This window comes from Natator depressus, chromosome 11 (assembly GCF_965152275.1).
Source record: "Natator depressus isolate rNatDep1 chromosome 11, rNatDep2.hap1, whole genome shotgun sequence".
In the NCBI taxonomy this organism is placed as follows: domain Eukaryota; kingdom Metazoa; phylum Chordata; order Testudines; family Cheloniidae; genus Natator; species Natator depressus.
Window position 1 is genome coordinate 2357189 of NC_134244.1, and position 22425 is coordinate 2379613.

A 22425-nucleotide genomic window follows, 5' to 3' on the forward strand; every position below is an offset into this window, starting at 1 on the left:
GCACTTCCGCTTCCGGGGCAGGCGGGGCAGATGGCGGCGGCCAGCGAAAGAGAGGAGGAGGAGGCGGCGGCGGCGATGGCCGACTGGTAACCATGGCGATGGGCGCGAGCCGAGACGGGGGGACCCGGGCTCCCCCCGCCCCTAGCCCCCTCCCCCCACGGGGCCCCGGGCCTCAGCCCGCTGCCAGGCAGCCCCGCCCTTTCGCGGAGCCCCCCAGCCAGCCCGATCCCCTGCGCCCCCCCCCCCGCCGCCCCACTTCCAACCCCATCCATTTCCTCCTGCAGCCACTCCCCAGCCTCCCCCCCCCCCTCCGGGCCTTCCCCCGCTGCCTCCCCCCCACCTCCGGGCCTTCCCCCGCTGCCCTGGCTGTGCCACTTCCAACCCCCCCGCCCCCACTCCCCGCTGCCCCGGTTGTGCCACTTCCCAGCTGTGCAGACTGGGACCTCGGTTGGGTTGTTGGCTCGCTGGATCCCTTCCCTCCTTCGCGGTCAGGGTGCAGTTTGCTGGGATGCGATTACACATTCTGGCTTCCAGAGACGAAAGGCACTTTAAAAATGTGATCTCCTAATTTGCCTGCTCTTGTGAGATGCGTGGAGGGGCTATAATCTCCGAGTGATCTGGGACGTGTTTTAGCTGAGAGACGGGGGTGCTGGCAGCACAGCGCCCTGCATGCAGCAACTTTAGCGGCTCCCCTCCGAGACCCCTTCCTGGGTATTGGATCACCGGAGCTTTCTTGGCGGCCTCCCATCTGAATACTGACCTGGCCCCAGCCTCCTTAATTCCAGATGTGAGGTGGTCCTAGCTGGACATGATGCAGCCGCAGGAGAAGAATGAAATAGCTATGTCTATAGAGATCCTGTCAGCTGAAATTTGCTCCAAACTTTAAACGTAAAGCAAAAAGATAGTTCTATAGTTCTTAAAACTTTCAAATACATCTGTTATTTTTAAACAAATAAACATGCCTGTGCTTTGTTTGCGACTCTGATGTTACAGTTTAGAGTCTGACATGGAAACATAGCTGAATCAAATGTTAGATTTGAGAGTCCTGTAAAGAAAATTCAATAAAAAAAGAAGTTTTCAAAATTCCTTCACTTTTAATAATCAGATAAATTACAAACATTTATTTATCAATCATGTGCATTACTGTAGTTCCGAAACAAGAAAGAGACCTCACCCCTTGAAGAGTTTGCTAACTAAATGGGGAACACCGACAAAGGAAGGAGGGAAGACAGGCCCAGAGAAGGGAAGTAACTTGCCAGAGGTCACACAACTGGTCAGTGGCAGAACCAGGAATAGAACACAGGTTTTCTGAGTCCTAGCCTGTTGTTCTTTCCACTAGACCCTGCTGCCTTCCACATCACGTTTACCTGGACAGTGTCTCTTTAAAACAAATTTTCACAGTATTATTTCTATGTGTAAATGATTGGGAGTTTCTGAGATGCTTCTGCTGTATAAGGTCCTAAGCAGATCTGTGCATTGCTCAGGGAGGAAGAGGAGGAGGGAGTCATAGAATCATAGAATATCAGGGTTGGAAGGGACCCCAGAAGGTCATCTAGTCCAACCCCCTGCTCGAAGCAGGACCAATTCCCAGTTAAATCATCCCAGCCAGGGCTTTGTCAAGCCTGACCTTAAAAACCTCTAAGGAAGGAGATTCTACCACCTCCCTAGGTAACGCATTCCAGTGTTTCACCACCCTCTTAGTGAAAAAGTTTTTCCTAATATCCAATCTAAACCTCCCCCATTGCAACTTGAGACCATTACTCCTCGTTCTGTCATCTGCTACCATTGAGAACAGTCTAGAGCCATCCTCTTTGGAACCCCCTTTCAGGTAGTTGAAAGCAGCTATCAAATCCCCCCTCATTCTTCTCTTCTGCAGACTAAACAATCCCAGCTCCCTCAGCCTCTCCTCATAAGTCATATGCTCTAGACCCCTAATCATTTTTGTTGCCCTTCGCTGGACTCTCTCCAATTTATCCACATCCTTCTTGTAGTGTGGGGCCCAAAACTGGACACAGTACTCCAGATGAGGCCTCACCAGTGTCGAATAGAGTCATGAATGAACGAGGGAGAGCGGCTCTGTGTGATGTCCCTTCTCTGTTCTCAGGGCTTTGCCATCAGAAGTGGAGGTCTTGGAGTCCATATACCTGGATGAGCTGCAGGTGTCTCGAGGAAATGGCAGGTATTTGTGCTATTACCAGGTATCACTAATTCTGAGGGGTGAGATTTTACCATTTTGGTGTATGTTTATCTCAGAAGTCTGATCTCAGAGCAGTGGTACTGGGAGCAATCCTTGGACTGGCTTGGGTACACAGATGTTACGGGTGTCCAACTGTGGATTCTGCACTTGGGATTCAAAGCCCTGGTGAGCTGAGAATAAGGTTCCAATGGTCGTGTCCAGATTGAATGTTCACTGGGAGGGGGTTCTGCTGTCTTTAGTCCTATGCTGGCGCACTGAGCTCCCTGGCTCGTACCTGAGCTACTGCCAATCTCCGCCCTCGTTCCTAGCAGCTCCTTTTCCTGAGCTGTTAGTGCACTTTGGCCCCATCCCAACGAGCGGTTCCCCTGCTGGGGCGGGGCAGGCACGCTCAGCCTGATGATCTCCTCTCTGCTGCACTCCATGCACTGTAGCCACTTTTCAGCCCCACGGGGCTTGCCTGGAAGGTTTGTGCTGCTGTGGCAATATGCAGCCCACGTCCTCCTCACTGCACCGTCTGTGCCTCATTAATATTCCTCACGTGATAGCTGGACGCTTCCCCTCAGCCTCCGTGCCCCCACAGGTCAGCGCCCTGGGAAATCTGCATTACCCTGCACCCTGCGACCGCGGAGGATCAGGACTCTCAGTACGTCTGCTTCACACTTGTGCTCTCTGTGCCCCCACAGGTAAGGTCACAGTGCCTGACCCCCAGGAGCGCAGCCATGCTTCACAGGGAGGGGCAGGGCAGGACTTTGGGCCCCATTCATCCCTGGATTTGTTTCTTTCTAGTATCCCAATGAAGTGCCGAAAATCTCGATCCGGAATCCGCGGGGGCTGTCGGATGAGCAGATCCAGAAGTGAGTGCTAGGGAAGGGGTTTCCACCTGCCCTCGAGACACAGGAGGGAGGAAACTTCCCGCATTCCAGCTGGGGGTGGGAAACATAAATACCCCCTTTTCCCTCAGATACATGGAATCGCTCTGTCTGTCATCCAGAGCTGCATCGGCCTGGATAGAAAATAAACAAAGGCCACTGAACTGTCCTGCTTCTGTGCACGACCAGCCGCTAGCTGCCTGGGGCTAAGAAGAAAATTCCACCCGTTATTCCATCATTGTCCCCTAGGGGAATCTCTTGCACTTTCTGAAGCAACTGGCCCTGTCCTTGTCCAGTCGGGCAGCTCCTGTGTCCTTCCCTCCCCAGTCCCAGAGGGTTGTGCACAGGTGTGGTGAGATCTGGATAGTCTTTTGCTGCCAGAACAAGGCTCAGATCCCACTGAATCTAACCCTGGGTGTTTGGCCTGGTTTTAGTCTCTCTGCCTTGTCACCAGTGAATGCAGCGGAAGTTGGGTCAGCGGCAGACTTGGTGGGACTAAAACGCTGACCGGGTTAGCTCGTCACAGGCAGGCTGTGTTGAGTAGAGAATCTTCCCTGGTGTCGGCCTTGGCGAAGGGCATGTGTGTACCAAAGAATCCAGGGCAGTAGGTAGGAGCCAAAAGCCTGGTGCCTCAGACCTGTTCTAATGGGACTCCTCTTCCTCTGCCCCCCCACCAGGGGGGATGGGTAGGTGGGAGGGGGAAGGGTCTGAGCACGTTAACCACATTGGAGCACATGGTTTCTATACCCAACTTGGCACTGCTATTGACCAATCCAGTGGCTGTCTCAGCCACCTCACCCACTGTATGATAGCGGCTGTTCCTGTCTTAATGCTGCAGTTCACGAGGAGTTAGCACATCCTCTCCTTAGTCACGGGTCTCTGCCTCTTCGTTTCAGGATTTCCCAGACCTTGGGACAAGTTGCGGGGGCTGGGCTCGGGACAGCCGTGCTGTATGAACTGATTGAGGTAAGAGAGATGGGGAGGCCTGGGGTGGACTGGGCGTGGTGCTAGATACAGGCCGATATTGACACACGCTCGCCTGGTCTCTGCATGTGAGTTGGTTGGGTCAGAGCCTACGCCCACCTGGTGCTTTGGGTGGGTAAAGTGTTTGCTCTCCCTCTTTCTATAGAAAGGGAAGGAAATTCTCACTGACAACAACATTCCTCATGGCCAGTGCGTGATCTGTCTCTATGGCTTCCAGGTAGGAACCCCTGCAATCAGTGTGTGGCCCTGCGGTCTGCTAGGGAGAGAAATGGGGTGCATTGGGGGAGGGACTGGCAGCCTGTAGCCCAGGGCTGATGGAGGGGAGGGCCCTGGGAGCAGATGTATCTGAATCAGACCCAGGTGAGGGTGGAGCATTAGTGGAAGGCCCCCTCACCAGGGGAGGGCGCCGTGGGGCACACACAGGGCTCCTTCCAAATGGCCTCATCTCGTTGTACAGGAGAGAGAAGCGTTCACAAAGACTCAGTGCTATCACTACTTCCACTCTCACTGCCTGGCTCGCTACGCCCAGCACATGGAGGAAGAAATTCACGTGCAGCAGGAAGAGAGAGAGCAGCACCTGGCACCTCCTTCCAAGCAGGTAAGAGGGCCTGGGCCCCTCCCCCGTGTCACATAGAGGAGGCCTTGCTCTCCCAGGCCAGTCACACGAAGTGTGGACTAAATAGCACCAGTGCCCAGAAAACAGGTCCAAGACCCCTCACAGCCAGTGTCCTGAGAACAGCCCCCGCTGTTAAGCTAGGGCCATCTCAGCCAACACACATTGCCCAGTAGTGGAGGAGAGACAGTCCCTCGGGTACGGGCAACCTGAGCCATTTAAGGCTTTATTGGTTATAACCAGCTCCTTTAAAGTTATTAATCAGCTGTTAGACTACAACTCCCAGCATGCCCTGGTGGCATAAATTGACCAAACTACCAGCCAGCCAAACCAGGAATCCCCCGGTGCATTTGGTGTGGGAGTTACAACACTCAGCAAGGCTATTGCAGTGCTGCAAAAACCATATGAGCACTAAAGCTAAGGATAGACAGCTGGGCAGCCAGCCATCCTCTGCCCCACTAGAGCAGTGCCTGGGGAAGCCTGGGACTCAAAGAACCTGGGGGTTCATTTCCTGGAGGGGCAGGGGGAGTTAGTGCGATGGGGCTGTGTGCCAGCTCTCTCTTCTCAATGCAGGGAGTCGGAGTGCAGTGCCCCGTCTGCCGGGAAACACTAATCTACGACCTCTCCGCTCTGCGGGCAGCGCCCCCCCCTCAGCACCCGGTGGTAAGAAGTCTCTAGCTGGAACCCCACCCACAGATCTGGGAGGGAGGGAGTGTTTGGGGGGTCCCTGAGGCACACTTCAAGGGCCTCCCCAAGCACTCACACGCCCCAGGGCTTCTGGCTGCTTCTGCTGGGTATTTGCTAGAACTTGGCAGATACTCACTGTTCACGTTAACATTTGGCCTTAAATGCATCCACCTCATAGCAACTGGACAGTCCTTATGTAAACTCTTCCCCTTTCCCGCCGAGTGCAGCCCCCATCTTCCTTGGGCTGGGAATGGACAGAGAGGCGTGCCCAGCCGCATCCCATGGTTACTGTTTGCTTTTCTGATGTAGCCAGGTGACCTGCCTGTGGGAGGGGAACACGTCTGCTTGTGTCTGATGGGTATAAACGCCCCGGAGAGGGAAGGGTGCTGCTGTCCCTGGGGAGAGGACGAGGCTGGGGCCCTGCCCCAAAGAGCCTCCGGCCCATCCAAACTGCAGGGTTAATGGGATGGGATTAAGCCAAGGAAACGTGGCTCAATCTCGGGAATCTTCCTGCACTCACTAGAGCCTTCTCCCAAGGGGCGGGACGGAGGTCCTGTCGCTTCAGTAAGTTAAGATCCAACAGGCCAAAGCCCTAGGGCACAAATTGGAGGAAGTGATCCTGCCCTGGCTCTGGGGGATGGGACAGATGGGCCGCTCGGGCTTTCGCTGCTCTGATTTCTAGGCTGCACTTAAAAAGAATTGCAGCTTCCCTTCAGTAAGTCTCTAATTCTTATTGGCTCTTGTAGACTCTGCCGGCTCTCCAGGCCCCTCGCAGGGACACAGGCGTGACCGGACTGCGGTTCAGCTGGTCCAGTCTGCTGTCTCTGCCTGTGGCTACCCTGTGTCTGACTAACACAGAGGAGCCCAATGCCAGTTGCTGCAGGGGAGCACGTGTGGGTCACTAGGCTGCTGGCTCGGGACAGAGGGAGGCCTGGGCTCCCAGGTCTAGCTGAATGCCCCGGTCAGTAGCCTTGCAGGCGTGTGGGTTGGGTGATTTACCCATCTGGGAGCAGCCGCTCTGCCGGGCTGGATATTGACAGAGCTCAGCACTAACGCACCCGACCCCTCTCTCCCCCAGGAGCCGTACAGGCCTGATGCAAAGGCGCTACAGACCCGAGAGGAACTGCAGATAATCTACCAAAGGCAGCAACAGAAGGGCGGGATCATTGACCCCGAGGCAGAGAGAAACCGCTACTTCATCACCCTCCAGGCGGTACGCGGCTCCTCAGGGCTGGGCATTGCCTGGAGCTCTCCAGTGCTGCCCTGATGTGGTGCAGGAGCGGCTCTGGGCTGCGGGCTCTGGCCACGTGTGCAGGGAATGGGGCGCAGGGCTCTGCTATTCCTGTCTTCCGGAGCTCCTGCTCGCTATGGGGGCACTGCAGGATCCTTTGTCTGCTGCCGTGTGATGTTCCAACATGCCAGAGAGCGGTTGGGGGGGTGGGTTTCAGGTCCCACACTGTGATTGGGGGCGGGAGACCTGGCGCAGAGGAGCGACCAAGGGCTGCCTGGTGCTGGCACTGTAGTGCCACACAATAACTGGTGTGGGGTGTGCTTGTGGCAGCTGGGCCTGGGGCAGCAGCCGCGGGGCCTTTCCCTAAAGAAAAGCAGGAGTCAGGTGGCCTGACAGGCCAGGCCCTTTCCTCACCATTGGCTCTTTTCTCTCTCAGCCTCCAGTGGCTGCTGATCCTGGCCACGGAGCCGCCGCTGAGCTGCTGACTCCTGAAAATGCCATCGCTGCCACTGGGCAGCTCTGCCAACCACCGGCCCCAGAACGTGCTGCGGAGCCTGCCAGCCATCCCCGAGCTCTAGCTATGGGGAGAGAACCCGGGCAGCTGGCAAAAGTGTCTGTCCCCCTGGAGCACCAGAGCAAGAGAGAGAGGCACCGAGGGGAGAGGCCGGGATTCCAAGGCCAGGGCAGGCAGCCGTACAGCGACCCACAAGCAGCAGCTACGGAAACTTACCGCCTTCTCCGTGGCTCTGGGGGACCCGGCGGTTTCAACTGGAGACCCGACCGGAGGGAGGACAGGAGCCAGAGACCCAGTGTGGGATACAGCCAGGAGTTCCCTAAGCCGCACGGCAGAGGCAGAGTGGCTACCTTTGTTGGTAGGAAAGAGTCAGGCCCTGATGGCATCTTGCCGGGGAAAGGGGCATTGGACTTGAAAGAGGAGCATCCCACTGTGGGGAGTTGGACGCCGGAGCAGGGAGCTGAGACCCAGAGCAGGGAGAAGGAAAACCGGGCACTAAACCAGCGTGACCCCAGGAGCCCCACCAGCTGGCAGGGCCATCACAGGACCTGGGACTGTGGGAGATGGGAGAAATCCCGGGGCAGGGAGCGTGGTTTCTATCCCAGGGTGCCACAGGGGCGAGGGGCATTCATGCCCAGTGCAAGGAGAGACCCCCATGGCCAAGTGAAGGAGGATGGCTCCTAGCAGGGGTGGGGGGCAGGGGCTGGTGCAGGGGGGGCCTTTCCTGGGGAGAACAATAAAGAGTCTATTGGAATATCAGCTATCCGCCTCCATATCCCAGGAGGAGATGGGCCAGCCCAGATCTCTCCGTGGGTGTGGGTGGCTGGCTGGCTGGCACAGGACACCTCTTCGTGGGTAAAACACTTTCTGGAGAGGAACGCAGTGAGGGTGTGATGAGCTGGGCACGTGGTGGGAGTGGGGGAAGTGGAAATCCAGGCTGGACTCATGTCTTAGTAAACCAGCAGCAGGTGCGGTTACTAATGGCTGCATTGCAGGGTCTCTTGGCAGATTGTCAATTTGTCGCCTGGTTAGTCCTGGGCAGGCAAAATCCCTCTCTTGGCCTTGAAGGCAGGACCCAGGAGTAGCCAGATGCCGCTTGACTGCAGCCATCTACATAAGGGCTACGCAGGGTCTTCCCCAAGCTTCAGGCTCTGCCCCGAGGCCAGCCTAGACTGGCTCCTCTGAGCAGGGACAGTGGCCCTGCTGCTAGCCCTGCCTGGATCTGCGATGCTATTGTCAGCAGCAATGCTAGAGCTGAAGTGAGGGTGGGACTGTCCCATGGAGCAGAACGGCCGCAGGAAGCCAGGCCCCGCTCAGTGCCAGTGAGCAAGGCCAGGGCGTGGGGAGAATCCCAGCACTCATGTCCCGGGCTCTCCTGAGGGTGAACTCCAGCTGCTTGCTATGGGGTCAGCTCCCCCGGGGGTAGCGCTACCATTCCTCTTGAGCTGGGAGCGTCGCTTTACTGACAGCCCCCACCCCCGACTACTCAGAGCTCGACTTGGGCCAGCTCCAGTAGCTTCGAGCTGCCTGGGCCCTGGGGGTTCTAGTGCTTTGGGTTCTTCCAGGCCCTGCCATTGGTTCCATTTCCCTGTTGATCATATTCAAAAGGGGCTTGGCCTGTCCCTTTTCCAGCATCACCCCCTTTTCACCGATCAGAACCGGTTCTCCTCCCCTCCTTGTAAACATCCCTGTATAGACCAGTGAACACCCCCTGGTGCAGCTGGTGCTCCAGGCTTCATGTGGTTAATGGCTATTGTCTTCCCTCTGAGGACTGCCCCCTCCCACAGCTTTTCTCAGCACTCTCCAGTCCCTGTCTCCCCAGAGCCGAGCCATCCCTTGGGCGGGGGGGTGTTACTCCCCTGCTCTCCATACAGCCCAAGACCAGCTCCCCATGGTATCCCAATGAACAACCCCTCTGTAAACATTAATCCACGCTTGCCCCTGCCGGTTGGTACTACTCCAGCCTGGGCTTCCTGGTCCCTGGGATTAGGCCCTAGCCAGGTTGCATGGGACTTGACTTGAGGGACTCTCTAGTCTGTGATCAAATTGGATTATTTCAGTTATTCACAACCATTTGCTCATCTCTCCAGCCCTCTCAGCAAATCCGAGCATTATGTTCTCATCCCTCTCCTGGGATGTTTCTGCCTGTCGTTAAAGAGAACTGATGTCTCCCCTTTGACGGAACAGCGGGGCAGCCAGTGAAGTCTATGGGGAGGGGGCAGGTGTTAAGACCCTTGATCCCAATTTTTTGTCCTCTGATTCTTGTCCCAGCGAACCTTCATCTTCCTCACTTCTCTGGGCAGAGTACGTGACAGTGTCCCAAAGCCTGTTTGAACAGAGAGATTCTCTGGTGCAGCACTGACCTATTTCCCATTCCGCACTGACATTCAGTGCCCTTGATGCAATTAAAAGACTCCGCACCTGGGTTTGCACAGACCACGGACCTGGTTTTAGTTCAGATGCTCAGCACAAGAAGCTGGACGGTGTGTGAGCCACCAGAGAAAGGAATTTCCACCACAATAAAAAACAGGAGCAAATCCTGCTCTGCCATCCTCTTGTCTCCTGCTGCAGAGGGGAGAGCAGAATTTAACCCCCTGCTACTCTACTTGTTCCCCCCCTCCCCCCCCCCGCCCAAGTACCTGTAGCTTGAAGCTGGTTCTCTCTCTCGGAAACCAGGTGCTTTAAGTTTTGCTGTTCAAACCTCCACAGCCCCCTTGGGAATATTCTTTACAGCCAGCCAGGGAATCCCGTGATCTAGGAGGGCAGGGAATTGGTCTGTCTCATTCACATGAAAAACGTTCCTAGAAAAGGTGACTTTTCTTAATGTGCTGATCAGAATCCCAGAACCAGGAGCTGTCCTCTGGGGGAGTGCGGCCCGGGGGGGGAGGGGGTGGCGGAACAAAAGGCGGGTGAGAGACATTCCCCATTGTAGGCGGGGGGGGCTTTTAGATTAAAAAAAATCTACGCTTAAATGTTGGATGTGAACTTGGCAGGAGCCAGGGGCAGCTGGAGCGGCTGCCTGTCGCTGAACTGTCTGGCAGGGTAAGTGGTAAATTCTCAGACTGCAGCTGGAGGGTTGCACTCCGTGATTCCTGTGCTGGCAGGAGGGACAGCTCTGCTCTCCCTCTGCAGCAAGCTGCCTAGCCCTCCTAGGAGCCAGGCAGCTCTCGCGCTGACCCCGAATACAGAGCAGCCGGACACACGTTAACCAGAGTTGTCTGGTGATGAGAGCAGGGCACGGGGCAGTGGGATGCGGCGGTTCTGTCCTTAACTCTGCCCCAGGAGCGTATGGTGATCTTGGGCAAGCCACAGTGCCGCTCTGTGCCTCAGTTTCCCCAGCTACGAAATGGGTGTAATCACAGCAACCTGCCTCCTAGGGCTGGGTGAGGCTTACCGTGTGTCCAGCCCTCGGCTGAAAGGCGCCGCCAACGTGCAAACGAGTAGCCATGTTTAAAGCCTGTGGCGTGAACGTCGGAGCTGCTTGTGTTGTGCAGACACACCTGGGGGCTCCAGCATGGGAGGGGCCCAGCTGGGAGGGGGGAGGTTGAGAGGAAAGCAGCCACTGCAGGGACTCGACTCTGCGTGGAGACAGCTGGGCAGCAGCGTCCCCGTGGGCTCTGCCTCACAAGCCCCCTGAGAGGCTCAGCCAGCCTGCCCGTGGGGGTGGGCACTGCACAGACACCCCAGCCGGGTCCCTGCCCCACAGCACTTGCAACCGGAGCTGTCGCCCCCCGAGCCAGGACGCAACCAAGCTTTCCTCACCCCAGGGCTCTTTCTTTACAGGCGCTCTGAGTGTGCCACTCCTGACCCATCCACCACTAGTAAGGAAATCCTGAGACCGACTCCAAAGACACAGGGCCACTTCCCCTGGCGGTCGCTACGTTGATGTAAACAGTTACCTTCATTTGGCCCGTTGACCCTACACAGCTGGGCGGAGGGCAGGTCGAAAAAGCAAGGTGTGGCCTGTTGTTAACACAGCGACAGCCGGGCTCTGAGCAGCTGAACGTGACTAGGTCGGGCACTGGGCAGCCATTGGGATGCGGCTACATCTTGAAATTGCAGGTGGAGAGCTCCAGGCAGAGCCCGTCTCCATCACGTTAGCCAGGACGATGCCGATTGTAGAGAGATCTCGGTGCACGTGCTCACAGGCCTGGGCGTGCAGCACCCTGCAGATCACAAGGGCGTCGGGCGGGCTGGACTGGTAACGAGTGCCAGTCGGGCACCTCTCCACTGCAGGGAGCTGGTCAGCTTCCCCCTGACAGAGTCCCCGGCGCTCTCTTCCCGGGCCCAGAGCAAAGTCTGCGTCCTGCCGGCCGGGGTGGTGCAGGAGAATCCATTGTGCAGACAGCCAGGCCCCCGGGTGGGCGCTGGTATCCAGGTCCAGCCACGCAGGACCCCACTGTCGGGCACAACCAGGCTGCACCACTGCCCACAGACCCAGCGGCTGCGTACGGACCTGGACGGCTGCTTCTCTGCTGGGTTCGTGTGGGGGAGGAGGGAGCACAGGGTACATGGCAGGTCTCCATCAGACACCCCTTGATGTTGAGTGGGGTGATTCAGCACAGGCCCCTTGGGCGCCTCCCTGGAAGCAGGGTCAGTGGACCTTGGGAAGACACTGTGGTGTCTCCACCCCCAAAGAAGAAACACATGTGGGTTGGGCTTACGGATCAAAGAATACACCTCAAATATTTACTGGGCTATAAAAAAGAAGGGGAGAGACCCTTGTCATTGGCCATCACTTGGGGGATTCCAGGGCCCAGAGCTCTTGAAATCACACAACGTTGGGCAACCTGCTCGGGCACAGATTGTGACTTGCTGAAGTTTTAGTCGTAAAAGGGAATTTCTACTTTTCTTTGCTTGTCTCCCTCCTGTCTTCACGGGTATCATGCAACTCTAGGTCTCTTCGTTTAATACATTGTAAACCAAGTCAATGCTGTGATTGAAATAAGCGTGTGGGGCAAACCCCAGTTAAACTAATGAGCTGCAGTAAGTTGACCCTTTAAAGGAGCAACAAACTTAACTTGTGTGTGTTCAGGGAGAGGGCTGGACGTTGCAGGCAGATGGGCTGGGGAAATTCGGGACCGGGAGGGCATCGGGGTCATTCTGCAAAAAGTAACAGGCGGTGGAAGCCAGGGTGTGAGCTGCATGCTTGGCGGCAGGGCTGTGAGACACAGCAGCTCTGCAGTGAAGGTACCAGAGTGGCAGGGCAGGCGGTGATATAGCTCTTCACTGGTCTGGGTTGAACCCCAAAATGTCTGTCTCTCTCACACACCTCATCTTCCCTGTGCACTGTGCTCAGAGGAGTGTCGCAGTCCAAGAGGAACGGCTACACCAAAGCAGAGCGTTCAGACTGGGGGTCCGGGCGACTGAACCAGTCACAGCTGAGACACCCGATCCCCTCTGAGCAGGGCTCAGCTGAGACCCCCCAGGCGAGGGTCCCTGCGGGCGGGGTCAACGGAAGGGCCCAGGAAGTGGGGGGGACACTAGCAATGTTATCCTGGGTCTTCCTCGCTCCCGCACAGGCCTGACCCGCCCCTCACCACACCTGAAAATGGTGTCCCAGCCGCCCAGAGAGCGGTTCCAGGATGAGGCCGATGGTGTCACTGAAGTGCCGTGTCTCCACGGGGAGCTCCTGCTCCAGGCACCCAACAAGCTTCGCGCCAGTAAAGACTGAAGTGACCTTGGTATTTCTGGCAGGAGCTGCCACTCTGAGCGGAGAGGGGGCACCGGACAAGGGGTCCAGCAGGTATGTTATTGGGAAGCATTCCCATGGCGTGTGCCAGACCCACACAGCACATCTCCCCCCCCCGCCATGCACACAGCTCAGCTACACAGGCAGACAGAGATCAAACCCAGAGGGTACAAGGAGCACCCGCCCACTGAAGATCATAGGTGCATTTCAGTGGGCTTCTGCTCAGGCCTTAGGTGACCCTAAATATTCTGCCCATCAGGCTCTCGCCAGCTGGCAGCAGGCCTCCTCTGGAGAGGGCAACGCCGGGGTCCCTGGAGCCAGGAAGACCATCGTTCTAATCCCAGCTCGGATGCTAACCAACCACGTGGCCTTGGGCAAGTTACTTCCCCTTATACCCTCGCAAGCCGACTCGACCCAGACAGGAGCTGACTACTGGCGCTGGGTGCAGGCTGGGTCAGAAAACAACCCGTGCCTCTCATCACCACCTCCTGCCTGGCGCGGCTGCAGCTTGCCCCACTCCTGCTGGCCGCTGCCACCTCCCTTTGCTGCGTGCTGAGGAGTTGCAACGTCTCTCGCTTCGCCACACGCTCAGTGCAGCGAGGTGGCGGCCGCAGGAAGGGGCAGGGGTGCGCCAGAGACGGATCCCGGGCATGGGGAGCGGGAAGTCCCCAGCACAGGTGGTGCAGACTCAGGTTCCGGCTGGGTCTGAAAACGACTCAACCCACTCAGGGTCAGGTGGGCTCGGGCTAGGCTTGAAAATGAGGCTAGAGCAGCTCTCTACTTTGCTTCCCTGTGCCTCAGTTTCCCCCCTCAATAAAAAGGAGATAATACTACAGCAGGGACAGCTCACGTGAGTCCGAAAGAGCCTGTCTTGGAGCTTGATCCGCTGATGGGGATGGAAAGATTCCCACGAAGTTAACAGGTGCTGGACCGTGCCCTTCTTGTGAGCGCACGCAGTGACCAAGTCTGTGCCAGTGAAGATCAGAGGGCACTCATTTCCTAGGCACAGCAGACATGCTTAGGCTGCGAGCTCCTTGGGGCAGAGACTATTAGCCTGCGAGCGCTCTGGGACAGGAACTGTCTTCTTGTTCTGGGGTTGTAGCGTGACAGGCTCCTGGGCCTGGCCTGTGGGCCCCTGGAAACTCCCCCAGTACAGATCACTCAGTAACAATACCCGCAGACACAGAGCAGGTTAATGAAATTTTGCAAAGCACCTGGAAGACAGACGGCCCCATAGGGGCATGGTAGGTGCTTGGTAGGGTTGTAAAGGGCCCCGTCCCCCTATTTCATGCTGTGTTGTATTTACAGAGAACATTCAAAAGCAGCTGGCAAATATTATGCTCCAGAGCGGAGCCAGGCATCATCTCGAGCTTCCTCTCTATTATCTCCTCACTCTGTCTTTCACTTAGCTCACTGGGCCACCCCCCTGGGGGGGGAGAGCTGCGTGTGGGGATGGGATATGGCCAGGTGATTAGCAGGCTCAGAATGCCCTGGCATTTCAGGCACAGCTGGGTCCTGCGCGCTAGCAGCTGCATCTGGGGAGGAGCGATCACGCTGGACAGTGCACTGCTACCGTGGGAATCAGGGTGTCCTAGTTCTTTTTATAGTTTAATAGAAACCCGAGGCCTTGTTGAGGTAGCAAAACAAAGAGCGATCGGCTCCATGGGACTGTCACAAAGCAGCATCCTCATGGTCGTCACGTCCTCCATGAGTCACTCCCAGTGATGGAGCTGCAAGCCCCTCCCCTTTGAGGGCGCCCGCCCTCGGTCACAGTGAAATCGACTGCACGTTTTCAATGGCCCCCGCTGGGTCTGCTTTATACAGCATGAAGTGGCCCTGCACCTGCGCGGCGCTGATCTGCTGGGAGACGCGCAGGGCCTGCTCTGCAAACTTTTCGCCGGCAGCCACGGGCTGGTCTGGGTAGAAGCGCTGGAACATGTGGGAAATCTGCCAGCGGGAGCAGGGTCCCACGTACTGCTTCAGATCCACCCGGCCAGGGCGAACCAGGGCTGGGTCCAACCTGCGGGGGCAGAGGGACACGCAGAGGTGCTCAGCTCCCAGGGCCTGCGCAGTCAGAGGAGTCAGCTCTCCTGGGTGCGAGGGACCAGTCACTGCTCTCTGACCTGCCCTTCGATGGTATCCCGAGGGAGGGGCAGGGGGAGACAGGTGGGCCCCCTTATCCTCAATACCTTCCACAAGAGCAACGGGGATGTGCCGTAAACCACGGACACGTCTTTGTGTTTCCTCCAATGGGAACACCCCACTTAAGTACCACAGGCTGGGAGAGAGACCTCATGCCCCATGCACTGTTGTGACACAGAAAGTACAGGCGAGATCCTGCTGGGGGCTTCTAGCTTGGTGGGGTCTCTGTAAAGCAACTGAGAGAAACATGGGGAAGAACCAGACAAAAGAGACCAGCAAACCCTCAGCGTCCTGAAAAGATCAGGCTTCTCCTGGGGCAGCCAATCTCCTGGGCAGGTAGTCCACTCAGACATGCCCACCCACACACCTGTGACAGGCGTTCTGCTGTGAAAGGAGCTGCAGCGAGGAGCGCAGCTGTCGGAGCTCTGCAGTGGAAACACCGAGGAGGAGGAGGAAGGGTCTCCGGGGGGCGAGGAGAGACGCAGGAGGAAGATCACCGAGACTGTGGAATGGCAGCGTTAGGAAAAGGGGTAGGTGGGGAAGGGAGCCCGGTTGTTTGGCTGATCAAACTAGACAAGACCAACTCCTGAAACGCACACTTCAGGGAATGGTCCTGTCCTGAGCAGTGAGGAACTGAGCTGGGAGCCGGTTGGTCCCACTTCATCCCCAGCGCCCAAGCAAGGGGGGCCCCTCCCCCACAGAAGGGGGCTCTGACCTGTCAGCGTGGTTGGTGGTCATGAAGACAATCCGGGCCTCCGTGGAGGCGACGCCGTCCAGCGCGTTGAGGAGGCCGCTGAAGGTCAGCCGTCCCATGCCCTGGTAGGCAGTTGGGTCTGGAGGGAAAGGCAGCACAGACGTCTCAGACCCAGGGTAGGTCTGGGGCACCCAAACTCTGCGCAGCAGACAGCAGCATTGGCAGCTCACCAGCCGTCGGGGAGCCGCCCCATCTGCCATCAGTCAACACAGCGGGCCAAGACGGCTGGTCCCAGGCCAAGTAACCTGGCCACTCTGCGCCGCCTCACTATAAACCCACACGAGCCCGCTACAGGCATGTTTCCAGGGACACTCCCTGCCCGCAGCGCAGCCAGCGGCAGGCTGCCCACCCCATGCCACGCACAGGGCAGGGGAGCCAGCGGGGGGACCCCAGGGGGCTGAAGAGCAAAGGGGAATATGCAGCTGCCTCCTCCCTGGGGATCAGGGACTCCCCCGGCCCAGCAGAAAGAGCTCCTCCAGCCCCGCTCATTGGCAGCGAGCCGGGCTGGGACCTCGAGGGGAGAGGAGAGGCGTCTCCACAGGGCGCCCAAGTGCTGAAGACAAGGGCGAGGCCTGCGCCGATTTCCCCGGGGGTGGGAGCAGGCCCCCGGGATGGGGAAGGGCTGGCACTAACTCTCCGCAGCAAGGTCCCGGCTGACGAAGGCCGCGTCCACGTCCTCCAGGAGGATGATGCTCTGCTGCGGCGCCACACTGAGGAGGTGGTTGAGGCGGTCGTCGGAGAGGCTGTGGTCGCTCAGGCTCAGCAAGCAGATGCCGTACTCCAGCTCGCCAGCCAGGGCCGTGCTGGGGGGGGACACATTGCAGGAGTAAAGCACCAAGCCACGAGGGAGCCCCCAGGGGAAACCACTCCCTCCCCAGTCCCGTAGGGCAGGGGGCACCTATATCAGACCCAGCCAGAGGGCAAGGATGGGCCAGGGGTTGGGTGCTGGCCTGGGATTCGAGACCCAGGTTCCATTCCCAACTGGTACGCGGCTCTCCCATGTGACCTCCGGCAAGTCACCGTCTCTCTGCACCCCTGCCTCCCGCATGCAAGCCCTGCCCTGCCTCCCAGGGGCTGGGAGGATAAATGCAGTAAGGACTGCGAGGTACTCGGTGAGGGGGGCCCCTAAGTACCTCTGGCAGAAACATCTGGAGCCTGACTCTCCCCCGCCTGGCCCCTCGTGCCGCCGCCCATCCACGGGCACAGCAAGCACGAGCGGGGGGCAAGTGCTGGCGCTCGGCGCTGGGAGTGGGTTGCCCGCCCTGCACAGGTGGATGGGACGACACAAGGTGCCAGGCGGGCGCCTCCAGACAGAGGTGTCAGGCCGAGGGGGGGATCCTGAATGACGAGCTGGTCAAGGGGGCCCGATTTAGTGTTACCCCCAAAGCACCGCTCATCTTATGGGAGTGGCCTGCCTGACCTGTGTATTAGCGTGTGGGGGGCCGGGAGGGTTTTGGCGTGTGGAAATAACACAATTAGTATTTCAGGGGCGGGTGAGCCCCACCAATAGTCCTGCTTCGGGCCTCCAGCAAGCTAAGCAGCATCTCTGGACATGGTTCTTTGGCTTTCTTCTCTGCAGTACATTTCTGCCTTGCTAACCCTCCCCTCCTCCTCCACAAAGAGCCAGTCTCCTTCATCCTACAGAAGCACACGCCGGCCCTCCCTCCATCTGGCCGAAGGGGACCTAGAACTCCAGGAGACGGGGAAAGCTGGCACTACCCAGCACACAGTACTCACATGAAGCTGCTTTTCCCACAGCCCGGGGGCCCGTAAAGCAAATATCCCCTCCTGTACGGGATTCCTAGGAAGAGAGGGACCCATCAGAAGCTGGCAGCGCGCCCCACGCCCAGCCTGCCACAGCACCCTAAAGGACAGAACCTAACTAACGATCACACCTGCAGCCCACGCCCCCGAGTCCCAGTGTCACCGAAAGCTGCACTGGGCCCCCTGAGCTGGACTCTTGCTGGCGTCGCTCTAACATGTCGTTCGTGGCCAGCCTGCTTTCCCACTGCAGCACTGCTTGGCTCTGGTTCAGCCGGGCACTGGAGCTGAATCAAGCTGGACCGACAGTGGGGAAGCTAAAGGGCGGAGGGGTAACCTGCTTGCTTCCTACAGTGCCAGGGACAGACAGAAGAGGCAGACACCAGGCACAGAACACGGCCTTCCATGCAGCAAGAGGCCCCTAGGGCTCTGAAGTCCCACAGCAGGGCTGCCTAATGCACTGGGCCTGTATCACCAAGGCAATGCTCCAGTTTCCACCCATGATGGTGAATCGGGCCCGCTGAGCGCAGGAAAGAGGTGCTGCCGATCCGGTGCAGAAACTCCCCCCTTTCAGGTTGTGGACGCTGCAGCAGGACCCTGGTGCCCCACTGGCAGCTGCAAGGATTGTACAGGACACCTTTTTCGTACACAGAAACCCAGGGTTCAGGGGTGGAATAATGGGGGATGAGTCAGGACTAAGGCGTATCGGTGGGGCTAGGCTGGCCTGGACTAGCTAAGGGGCTGCAGGTTTGGATCCAGGTGCACTGGGAGAGGTGTGGCAGGCTGGTGAGGTATGTGGGTAGGCAGGGGTAGCTGCACAGCACCTGCCCGCATCATCCTGGCTCTAGGTTACATTATTTGCCCCTCCCTCTGATCCCAGAGGAAGGACAGAGCCATCAGCCCGGGAGGGAGCCTTGCCTCTCTCAGTGTACCACTTGGGGTTATCGATGAACTCCTTTACGTCCTGCACGATCTTCTCCGAGATCCCCTTCTCCAGCACCACAGAGGCAAGTGGCCGACGGCGGCGCGGGAACCCAAACGGCCGCCATTCGGCACCCATGGCCGTATACATGACTGTCTTCCCTTCCTGCTGCCTCAGAGCCAATTCCCTGGCTAGAGAGAGACAAAAAGAGGGGCTGGCAGTGAAAGGGAATCTCCCAGAAGGCACCAGGCAACGGCCTGGCTTTTATATCCGCCAGGTTTCAAATCTGTTGCGGCAGGGCCCTGCCAAACAGCCATACCTTCCTGGAGGATGTTGAAGAAGATCTCCCGGTTGGTGCCCAGGGCTGTGAACGTCACTGACTCCCAGGGGGTTCCCGTGTGCAGGTCGATCATTTGCTTCTCTCGGTTCCGCTCGATGCGGATCCACTTCCTCCGATACCTGGGAGCAGGAGGAGAGAGAGAAGCTGAGCCAGGGGATGAGGCGAGATGCGGCTTAGGAGCATCTTCGCTTAAGCACTACAGCGGCACAGCTGCGCTGACACAGCGTTTTAAGTGTCCCCTGTGCTAACTGTTTTGCACTTTTACAATCCCACCCTGCAGCGTGAGTTCCACAGGTCGGTTCTACACCCCGTACAGAAACAGATCCGTTTCCGTTTTGGATGTGCGGCGTTTGAACTTCACCGAGTAGCCTTTCCATTTTGCACAGGTGAGCAAGAGCATTTGAGGGGCATTCTCGACTCCAGTCTCTGGACCGAACGAAGCCACTGACAGAGGTACTAGAGACGAGCTCAGCATGCTATTTTCCGGCAGTCACATCTCCTCGTACTTGTCTCCTTTCCAGACTAAGCAGTCCTGTGCGCTGATCCAAAGTCCACTGAAATCAACGGGACCCTTTCGCTGACTTCAACGGGCTTTGGATCAGGCCCCTAGGCTCTTCAAGAATTTCTCTTCACATGGAGCCCTCAGTTCTCTTCACATGGAGCCCAGCTGATCAGTTCCCAGCCCATTCCTCCCCCGCTCTGCCCCCCTTACCAGATGAAGTGGTTCCCTGGGCTGGGGATAAAGTCGAACTTGGTGCTGATGCGCCCACTCTCGTGTTGCAGGTACGAGGTCTCCACGCTCAGGTGCTGAGTGTGCTTGGCGTAGTGCGAGATCCAACTCAGCAGCCACTGGTAGCTCTTGTCCTTGCTGGGCACCTCCAAGGTGATCATGTAGTGCCGGCGAAAAGCAACCGCCCCAAACTGGGCCCCCTTCCGGGCCAAAGCCAGAGCTGTGCCCACCCCTACCAGGCCAAAGCCAGCCCCGAAGTAGGGATTGTCCTTCAGCGCTAAGACAAAGTCAGAAAAAGGCATGGTGGGGCCGGGGGAGTCAGGCGGCTGCTTTCAGTGGCATCGTCTCTGCCAGCCAGAAACAAACCTGCTGATAAAACAAAAAGGGAAAAGGCTGAGCCATGGGGTGCCAATGCAAGAACTCAGCACAAGGCGGTGACACAGATGTAGGGCCGAGATGTCAATCAAACGACCCACAGGCTGGATCTGGCCCAGATTACATCTTTATGGGGCCCCGTCCGCATGGTACGTTCAGATTCGTCATCACCTGAGCTTTCCTTAAAATGCAAAGCTAGTTTCTAGCCCTTATGGATTTAGAGAAAACCCTTCAAAACCTGAACCACGGGTAACAGGTCCAGCAACATCTGCCTGCAGCAACAGACCCTCGACATCGGGGAGATGTTACAGTCCTGAATGTACACCTCAGCCCATCAAGCACAATTAGACCCAGAACTATCCCTCTTCCCCCTAGTGACTCACACCCTGACAGAGAGGATCCCGGCTTGCTTTGGACACAACTCTCAAACTGAAGCAGCACTGATGACCATATGGGAACCCAAGAACCACTGTCATCAGACCGGCTGCCTCCTGAGTGCCCCCTCAGGGCCTGAGGTGACACTGCAGCAGCCCCGCCTCAGTTTCCCTACCTGTGAGGGCTTTCTCGATTACATTACCAAAGCAAACTTTCTGCAAGTTCAGCAACACCCCTCCCTGGGCTGGATTTCTTAATGTAACAAAAAAGTTAAAATGAGTTCTCAGCCCCCACTCAAGTCCACGTTCCTAGTCCTGGTGGGGGCCTCCCCACTTGGAGCCTTTTCTGTGAAAACTCGGGGTTTCCTGCTGGCCCCTACTCACCCTCAGCACTCTCCAGTCCCTCTTTCCTGGAGCATTCCCCTCCCCAGCTTCCCATTGCCCTTTACAGGGGGATCAGCTACTCTCCTGCTCAGGTAGCCTGCTTAGTAACTATTGCTGGGCCCTTAAAGAAGACCGCCACCCTTGATATGCAGACCCAGGGCAGATTGCAGCCTTTAACATGGAGCAGCGGCCAGCAGGGAATGCAGCATCTTGACTCCTGGCCATCATCCTCAATGGGTCGGGGCCCCGTAACTTTTTGTGCTGCAGAAAGAGAAGCAGCCCCTAGAGTGCTACAATCATCTGGGAGGATGCAGCCAGGACAAGGCTCTCGGGAGCGGGGGCGAGGAGTTCTTCAGGAAGGGTGGAGAGTGGTGGAACACCACAGTAGGCCACCAGGAGGAGTCTGGGGGTACAAGAGTGTAAAACCAATCTCGGCTGTCTCAGGTGAAAAGTCAAACCTGGGGCTTTGGGCCCTAAGCTGTTGGAAAAGCCTGTTGCAATTACTGAGGATTTATTACTGCAGCTAGTCACTATGCATCTCCAGTTGCATCCCGAAGGCATGTCCCGTGCAGCTGGGGGCCTGGACATGACGGAGACAGAAGCAGCCTCCTGCGTCTGTGATGGCAGTGGAAGGTCCAAAGCCACAGAGCCGTCCTGTATCAAGCTGTGGAAATGCTTCCCTGCTAAGGCAGCGTGGGCTAGTGGACAGAGGACTGGAGTGGGTTCTATTCTTGGCTTGATTTTGGGCCAGTCCCTTCCCTTCCATCTCCCTATCTGTAAAACACGGGTAATGATACTGGCCTTGTCTGCAAAGGCACTGTGAGATCCACCGATGCAACTGCTCGATAAAAGCTAGGGATCATTACTACCAGGGGCATCGAGGATGCAGAATTTGGGTGGCAGTTGGGTTTAACCCCGAAGTCCTGTCCCAACCTCTACCTCCTTGATGTTCTCTTGCTCTGTTACTGATGGAGCCTGTTGAGTAGTTTGCCTTACACGTTGTATAAAAGGTGCTGTATAAATAAGCTGATTGTATCACGGGGACGGGCTCTCTCTTTGGGCTGCACCTTCCCACCAATGACGATATCCAGCAGTTTTCATATTGATGCTCTTTGCATGCATCAGTGACTTAAGCCTCACGCGGCCCTGCGAGAGGGGGGGCAGCATGATCGCCCCTTCTGCAGAGCTGGGGAAGCTGCAGCTCAGAGGGGAGCAGGAGGCCGTGGCAGAGTCAGGAACAGAATCCAGGAGTTGTGGGTCTCCACCCCCCACCCCCTGCTCAACAGGCTGACTCCCTACACAGCTGGGGAGAGAACCCAGGAGTCCTGACTCCAGCCTGTAACCAGCAAACACATTGCCACAGCTCTCAGCTGGTCGGAAGATGGGGGCTTGGTGCGCCAGCTGCCTTACGCTGAGGGAGCCTGACCCAGCTGGAGAGGGACCCTGATTCCTCCACACCTCCCCTGTTCATAGAGACCCCCGTAAAGGAGCCTGAACCCCCTGAGGTTCCCTTTCATGGGGTCTGTCCCCCCTTTTGCCCCCTCCCCACTGCTGCCCCCAGCAGCCCCCCTCTCCCTCCCTCCCTCCCCCCCCCGCCACGGGGCCGGCCCCCAGCAGCCCCCCTCTCCCTCCTCCCCTCCCGCCACGGGGCCGGCCCCCAGCAGCTCCCCCGCCCCGCTAGCAGCCCCCATTCCTTTCCCTTCCCTCCCCCCGGCTCCCCGCGCAGCTCCCTCTGCCCCGGGCGGGGCCGTGACCATCTCCCGACCCCTCTCCCCCGCCCTTACCGCCACGCAGCGCCGCTCTGTCCCTCCAGCCTCCCTCACTCTACGGTTCCGGTCCGCCGAGGGACCCCGCTC

The 22425-nt window shown here is 57.8% G+C and overlaps 2 protein-coding genes across 4 annotated transcripts; one reads left to right on the forward strand and one right to left on the reverse strand.

Moving 5' to 3' along the window:
• Nucleotides 1-6: 6 nt before the first annotated feature.
• RNF25 (ring finger protein 25) lies at nt 7-7779 on the forward strand. 2 transcript variants are annotated; one of them, XM_074967014.1, is made up of 10 exons: nt 7-86; nt 2105-2179; nt 2778-2880; nt 2984-3051; nt 3963-4032; nt 4196-4267; nt 4508-4648; nt 5237-5326; nt 6429-6563; nt 7018-7779. In XM_074967014.1, the coding sequence occupies exons 1-10, from the start codon at nt 31-33 to the stop codon at nt 7777-7779; spliced, it is 1572 nt and encodes a 523-aa protein (XP_074823115.1). In that variant the 5' UTR covers nt 7-30. The 2 variants fall into 2 exon arrangements, with proteins under 2 accessions (XP_074823115.1, XP_074823116.1); XM_074967015.1 differs by lacking the exon at nt 4196-4267.
• A 3107-nt stretch (nt 7780-10886) lies between these two features.
• BCS1L (BCS1 ubiquinol-cytochrome c reductase complex chaperone) lies at nt 10887-22420 on the reverse strand. 2 transcript variants are annotated; one of them, XM_074967017.1, is made up of 8 exons: nt 22354-22420; nt 19419-19802; nt 18686-18825; nt 18363-18557; nt 17421-17484; nt 16317-16486; nt 15645-15762; nt 10887-14807 (listed from the first exon to the last, which is right to left on the reverse strand). In XM_074967017.1, the coding sequence occupies exons 2-8, from the start codon at nt 19736-19738 to the stop codon at nt 14555-14557; spliced, it is 1260 nt and encodes a 419-aa protein (XP_074823118.1). In that variant the 5' UTR covers nt 19739-19802; nt 22354-22420; the 3' UTR covers nt 10887-14554. The 2 variants fall into 2 exon arrangements, with proteins under 2 accessions (XP_074823118.1, XP_074823119.1); XM_074967018.1 differs by having other exon boundaries at nt 19419-19805; nt 22354-22380.
• Nucleotides 22421-22425: the final 5 nt, after the last annotated feature.

Coding starts and splice junctions, on each gene's coding strand:
- BCS1L (XM_074967017.1), bottom strand. CDS start 19,738: ATGCCTTTTTCTGACTTTGTCTTAGCGCTGAAGGACAATCCCTACTTC. Junction 16,487..17,420: donor TGTGGGAAAAGCAGCTTCAT/GTGAGTACTGTG, acceptor GTCCCCCCCCAG/CACGGCCCTGGCTGGCGAGC. Junction 14,808..15,644: donor ACCACCAACCACGCTGACAG/GTCAGAGCCCCC, acceptor CTGCCCCCGCAG/GTTGGACCCAGCCCTGGTTC.
- RNF25 (XM_074967014.1), top strand. CDS start 31: ATGGCGGCGGCCAGCGAAAGAGAGGAGGAGGAGGCGGCGGCGGCGATG. Junction 3,052..3,962: donor TCGGATGAGCAGATCCAGAA/GTGAGTGCTAGG, acceptor TCTTCGTTTCAG/GATTTCCCAGACCTTGGGAC. Junction 5,327..6,428: donor CCCCCCCTCAGCACCCGGTG/GTAAGAAGTCTC, acceptor TCTCTCCCCCAG/GAGCCGTACAGGCCTGATGC.